Below are 6,759 nucleotides of genomic sequence, written 5' to 3' on the forward strand. Positions count from 1 at the left end.
CTGTGTCGTCACTCTTCCTCTTGTCTGTGCTGCTGTTTGTGGGGGTGAGACTGTGCAGGAGGGCCAGGACATCCTCGCTGAGGGCCTGCTCCGTGCCGGAGGGACACTTTCCTGGCCATCTGGTGGATGTCAGCGGCATGGGCACCCTGTCCCAAAGCTACCAATATGATGTGTGTCTGATGGGAGGCTCTTCTGACACCAATGATTTCAAGTTCCTGAAACCAATAATACATCCCGATGTTCATGCTCATGGCTCCCAGAGCAATGGTGAAGAAAAGCCCATATTTTGATGTCTCTACTTTTGAGTATGTTTCATCCATTTAATGTATGGTACAGTCATATGAATGCTAGTTTAGTTGTGCAGTAGTTGCAACTCAAGACAACACAACTTCATTTTCAACTTCCAAGTAGGTCACATTTACATTCTTCCAATGTTTTTACAGTAGTGATTATTTTTAATAGAATATGTACCACTTTAAGTTTTAGGTTTGGTTCTTTCATAGCGCACAATAATTTGATGTTATTTCTCATTACAGAAAATTGGGATTTGGGGGTTTTATTGTTTTGTTTTGTTTTGTTTTCTTACTAATCACTAATCCAAGTCTTTTGCATGCTAAGCAAATGCCCTGTCACTAAGCTCTACCTCTAGCTATTCATTTTTTAAAAGTCTAGTATTTTAACTCTTTGACTTTGACAATTTCATGCATCTGTGTCATGCATTTTGTTTTTTATAACCTCCTGCTCCGTCTTCCTGCAACTCCCATTACTTCCCTTGCTCCTTCCCCATTGTTTATGATTATGAATATTCTGGTGATTCCCGTGTATTTAATGGGTTTCAGCATGACTTCCGCAAACAGAGGTTTCACTCACTCCTAACCTCTGCTGTTCCCCTGGTTCCCTTCTTTCTCCCTTCAGGTCCCCCATTTTGCTTTCTGTCACATCTATCCCATTACCCTTTTTCTCCTTTCTCAAAAGCTCTTTCTGGTTTTCATGCTTGCTGTCATATAAAATAGATTTGTCATATAATGCAAATACAGTGTAATAATCTGCATGAAAATCAACATAAATTTGAACACATTTACGTTTCTGTGTGGTAATATTTATGGACTGTTGGAAACATACTTTTCATTTTATATTGATACTTAAAGAACTGTCCAATTTAGAAATTGAGATAAATTAAAGGTTATAGAAAAAATAATTTTGATCTCCAGCCCCTTTCTACACAGTTCTTCAAGTGTGATCTGCTTCCAGGTGATGTGTTTAGATGGCTTTATCTTGATAGTCAACTTTTATGTGTTACCCACTTGTTACAAAAGGATTTATAGTTCTTATTTCCCATTAATAGACACACACACACACACAAGGTGTGTATTTCCCTTCTCCTTGTTTCCTGGTATAATTCTCAGAACGTGTTGCCAGTTTTGTTTCTGTGGGCTTCTATGGACCAAAACCAAGACTACTAGATGAATACCATCTCTGAAATAAAACTAATATTAATGTCCATCTAGCTGGGTCTCTTATGTACACTTAGTAGTGCAGTATCATTATATTTCCTTTCTTGAAAACATCTTTCCCAGACCTGATAGTTGCCCTTAGACTTGGCTAAATTTCCATTTACTGCTAGTGATTTTCTGCCCCTCTCATTCCTTCCCCTGACTCCCATCTATTCTGCTCCCCATTCACTCCTCCTCCATTCAGAAAAGGGCAGGCCTCCCATGGGTTTTAACAAAGCCTGGCACCGCAAATTGAGATAGGACAGAGCTCCTTCCCCTGCATTAAGGCTAGGCAAGGTAATCCAGTATGGCAAACAAGCCCCCAAAAGCCAGCTAAGCACCAGAGACAGGTCCTGATCTCACTCCTAGGAGCCTTACAAACAGATCAAGCTACATAACTGTCACACACATGCAGAGGGCCTAGGTTGGTCCCATGCAGGCTCCCTAACTATTGGTCCAGAGTCCATGTTCTCCAACTAGCACAGGTCATCTGTCTCTGTGAGTTCCTCTGTCATGACCTGCCCTGGCTCATACAATCCCTCCTCCCTTTATTCAGGAGGACACCCAGAGTTTGGCCTGGTGCTTGGCTATGGATCTCTGCATCTGCTTCCATCAGCTCCTGGATAAAGGCTCTCTGATGACAATTAGGGTAGTCACCAATCTGATTACAGTATATGGCCAGTTCAGGCAGCCTCTCCACAAGGGCGACTCCAGCTAAGACCCCTACAATAGTGGAGAGGATGTCATGCTTTTAATATTTGCTGCACACTGCCCACCTTTTATGGAGCCCAATATCATTTCTCAGTTTACCTTCTTTGTTGGAACCTAATTTCATTAAAATAGATGCAGAGGTAGTTTTATAAAAACAACTTTTGGCACTTTACATAGTGCAGCAATCTTTTCATTTGATTGATAGTTTGTTTGGGTATAAAAGTACAATTTGAAATTTTCTCTCTCAGAAAAAAGAATACTTTTCTGGTATGGGAGGTCCTTTTGGCTATGTGTTGCTTTTATTGGTTAATGAATAGAAAAACTGCTTTGGCCTGTAGGAAGGCAGAACTTATCTAGGTGGGGAAAACTAAACTGAATGCTGGGAGAAAGAAGGCAGAGTTAGTGAGAAGCCATTTAGCCCTGCAGGAGACAAACACTAGAACTTTACTAGGTAAGCCAAAGCCTTGTTGTGATACACAGATGAATGGAGATTGGATAATTTAAGATATGAGTTAGCCATAAATAAGCTTAAGCTATTGGCCAAACTCTATTACAAATAATATAGTTTCTGTGTGATTATTTTGGGGCTCAGCAGTTGGGAACAAACAAGCGGGCTCCTTACAATACTTTTCTTTTTCTTAATTGTGTAGATGCACTTTTCATAAGGAAAATTCCATTCTAAAGAGTATCTTATTTTCTGCAATATTTTTTCCATTCATTCTGGAAGCATTGGAAAACCTACCATCAGTAGTCTGAAAATACCATAGCAGAAACTACTTGTTAACATTTTCACAAGGATACACTCTGTCAGAGTTCAGACTCTTAGTTCAGAGAAAATTTCATTTTATTTTGCTATAATTTCTTTCCTGTATTTTCTAAAAATTTTGATTAAATATTTGACCAACTGGACTGGTTCTGTAAAATCCTAAGCATCTCACCCTTTCTATTTCCTATGTGCCCCTGGCTCTACTTTCCTTCACTGCTCATCTAATCATTTGATCTTTGTATGTAAGCTTTCCTTTTGGCATATAAACACTTATAGAACATTTTTTTGTTCTGCTAAATTTTTAAAACAGTATTCATTGGAAATATAATGTTTTTATCTGTAATTTGCCCTCTTAGAATATATCCCAAAGATATACTTGAACAGCATTATTAATGCTTTATAGTCATTTTAAAAATTAAGAATGTGTCAGAGAAGTTAAAGAAATTTACCAAAATTATATAGTTTATATGGGACATGTAAGTCCCCTAATCTTTTCTGTTTTCTTTTTAACTCTTGAAGCAGGGTCTCCACTAATTAGTAGAGGGTAGCTTAAAATGTGCAATCATTGTGACTCTTCCTCCTGAGTATTGGGACCACAGGTATTGTGTAGGCAGACCCACAACATTGGTAAGTGTAAGAATTTGTGCTCTTCTGCTTTCCAGGTTAGCCTTCTGAACTGCCTGTGGTGTGGGATCATGTGTCTGAAATACTATGGTGTGGCATCATGTGTCTGCAATAGACCTTGTTTCCCACAGTCTGAGAGCATCGCTTCAGAAGAGACTTGAAATCTCACCACTCAAAACTCTCAAGTTCTCCTTTCCTTTAGTTTAATGTCATACTTTTGTTCAGCAATACTTATGTGTCAAAGGCTAGAGAAAGTTTGCTGATCTCTCTGAATCAAGTATCCATTCTTTACCTTGAGTGACTTTGCTATCTCTGTAGACACAGCGAACAGAGAATTCAACACTACTGTAAATACACCTTCAAATAATAAATTGTTCATCTCATGATTAACTTTAAACTTCCAGTTTTTCTAAATCTAGAATGTGAATGGTGTTATGAAAGACAAACCTGCCATTTGCCCTAACTCCAGTGATGGACTTTTAGCCATTTCCTTGATCTTTGTAGTAAGCTTCTCCCATCTATTTTCTATCTTTAAACTCATGTGTGCACATTAGTTTTGTGAGTTCTCAAAACTGCTATTTCCCTGTCCACTTGATGGGTATTTCAAAGGCGGAAGAATAACTGCATATCACCAGAACACCTACCTTTTGGTTTCTATCTTTTGTGTTGGTTCATTTTCTTTTTCAGCTATATATAGAACTTAAATTCTTAAAAATTCAATTCAAACAGTATTTCTCAACTACAGCTCTTTCATCCATTGCTGGGTCACTTTTGCAACTTTCAATAGTGGACATCACTGATGAACGTCTAGCATCTGTTCCCAACAGTTTCCTCCTTTAGTAGCAAGCGTTACTTCAGTTAGGGACACTCCCTAGTTTCAGAGATGATACTATTTGGGGTTAAACAATAAAAGGGTAAGTATTCAAGCTCTGTGACTAAAAGCTCTCCCTATGATGCTGTATTTGTGTAACTGCATAGTGAGTGCTTCATTAGCCAGAACATGGCATTATTTGGTGTCATCCGCTGTTAAATTTTCACTCTTTTTAGGAAAGGAAATTTCTTTTTTTTGCCCCTGAACTTCTATGTCAGCAGAATATCTTGGGGACCTGAGGGAGATCAGTGTTAGGAGTAAGAGTATACTTTACATAAAACACCACATTTGTGAACCACTTACTGAATTTTTGTCACTTGCAAGAAAATGAAACAAAACTATGAATTTAAATAATATATTTCTTAATGTGTACCATTTCCTGACTAATCCAGTTTCATAAACCAAGATTACCTCTAACACTTCTCATGGACACTTTTGCTTTTCCTTTCCAACGAAGGAAGGCCTAGTGGGAAGGGATGAGTTAAACTTAACAATGTTATATTCCTGAGATACTTAACACATGCTTTAAAACAAATAGTAACATCATCATAAATTACAGAGAACACTGATGAAAAATATACTAGTAACCACATAAGCAACAACTATTTGTCTCCGAGGGACATTCGATGTAAATGGAATTTAAGTAGCAATCATCTAACTGTGAAAACCTGAGAAGACACATGGTGGCGCTGCAGGATAATGTTACAGAAAAAAAATTACATTAAATGCTATGGACCCTCAGCCCCACTGAGCACGGAAAACTGGGAAGAAATAGCAAGTCGTGAAGGTGCTACCTAGAAACCATTTATCCTTCGGATTCTAAGGATTCTGTGGACAGATCAAGGGGCGCATCTTACAGAACTGTGTGGTGGAGCAGAAGTGATTCTTTCAGAAGCCTGCTGGAAAGGAGCTATGGAGAACGGAGGAGGAAGCCATCTGCAGACAAGGCAAGTCCTGCTTCTCTTTGTTTTGCTGGGAATGTCTCAAGCACACGCTGAGCCTGGGAGACTTTCAGTGGTGGAGGAGACGCTGAGTGAGGCCTTGGTAGGCAATTTGGTAAAAGACCTGGGGCTCGAGGTGCGTGAGCTGTCTTCACGGGGGGCTCAAGTGGTCTCTAAGGATAACAGACTGCCTTTGCAACTGAACATAAATACAGGAGATTTGCTCCTGAGCGAACCGCTAGACAGAGAGGAGCTGTGTGGCTCCACCGAGCCCTGCGTGCTGCATTTCCAGGTGTTAATGAAAAATCCCTTACAGATTTTGCAAGCTGAGCTGCAGGTAAGGGATATCAATGACAATTCCCCCATATTCCTGGAAAAGGAAATGGTTCTAGAAATCCCGGAGAATAGCCCTGTTGGTGCTGTGTTCCTACTAGAAAGTGCGACAGATTTAGATGTAGGAACCAATGCTGTGAAAAACTATGTGATAAGTCAGAGCTCTCATTTCCACATTACGATGAGAGTTAATCCTGATGGCAGGAAATACCCAGAGTTAGTTTTGGACAAGGCACTGGATTATGAGGAGCAGCCGGAGCTCAGTTTCATCCTCACTGCTTTGGATGGTGGGACTCCGCCCAGGTCTGGGACTGCCTTGGTTCGAGTGGAAGTCATAGATACTAATGACAACTCCCCCGAGTTTGAGCATATGTTCTATGAAGTGAAGATTCCAGAGGATAGCATCCTTGGCTCACTGGTTCTCACTGCATCGGCTTGGGATCTAGACTCGGGAATTAATGGTGAAGTATCCTATGCCTTTTCTCATGCATCAGAGGATATTCAAAAGACATTTGCAATCAATAAAAACTCGGGAGAAATAAGCTTAATAGGCTATTTGGACTTTGAAACAACCGAATCCTACTCAATAATCATTAAAGCTACGGATCGAGGAGGACTTTTTGGGAAATCTACAGTAAGAATTCAGGTGATGGATGTGAATGATAATTCTCCGGAAATTTCTGTGTCATCATTTACCAGTCCAATCCCAGAAAATACCCCAGAGACATTAGTTATGGTTTTTAGTATCCAAGACAAGGACTCAGGAGAGAACAGCAGAATGGTCTGTTCTATTCCAGAGGACCTCCCGTTTGTCCTAAAGTCATCAATTGAAAATTACTACCACTTAGAAACGGAGGGAGCGCTGGACAGAGAGAGCAGAGCTGGGTACAACATCACCATCACAGTCACCGACATGGGCACACCCAGGCTCACAACCCAGCACACCATAACAGTGCAGGTCTCTGACGTCAACGACAACGCCCCCGCCTTCACACAAAGCTCCTACACCCTGTTTGTCCA

General features: G+C 40.2%; 1 protein-coding gene across 1 annotated transcript in view; it reads left to right on the plus strand.

The window, feature by feature from the left end:
• LOC106143980 (protocadherin beta-18-like) overlaps window positions 1-6,759 on the plus strand; it is an 11,986-nt gene that overhangs the window by 3,055 nt on the left and 2,172 nt on the right. Inside the window, exon 2 of the mRNA XM_026783574.1 lies at window positions 6,667-6,754. Within this exon, the coding sequence (XP_026639375.1) occupies window positions 6,667-6,754 (88 nt within the window). The remainder of the gene's footprint in view (window positions 1-6,666; window positions 6,755-6,759) is intronic.

This window comes from Microtus ochrogaster, chromosome 18, assembly GCF_000317375.1.
Source record: "Microtus ochrogaster isolate Prairie Vole_2 chromosome 18, MicOch1.0, whole genome shotgun sequence".
Taxonomy (NCBI): domain Eukaryota; kingdom Metazoa; phylum Chordata; class Mammalia; order Rodentia; family Cricetidae; genus Microtus; species Microtus ochrogaster.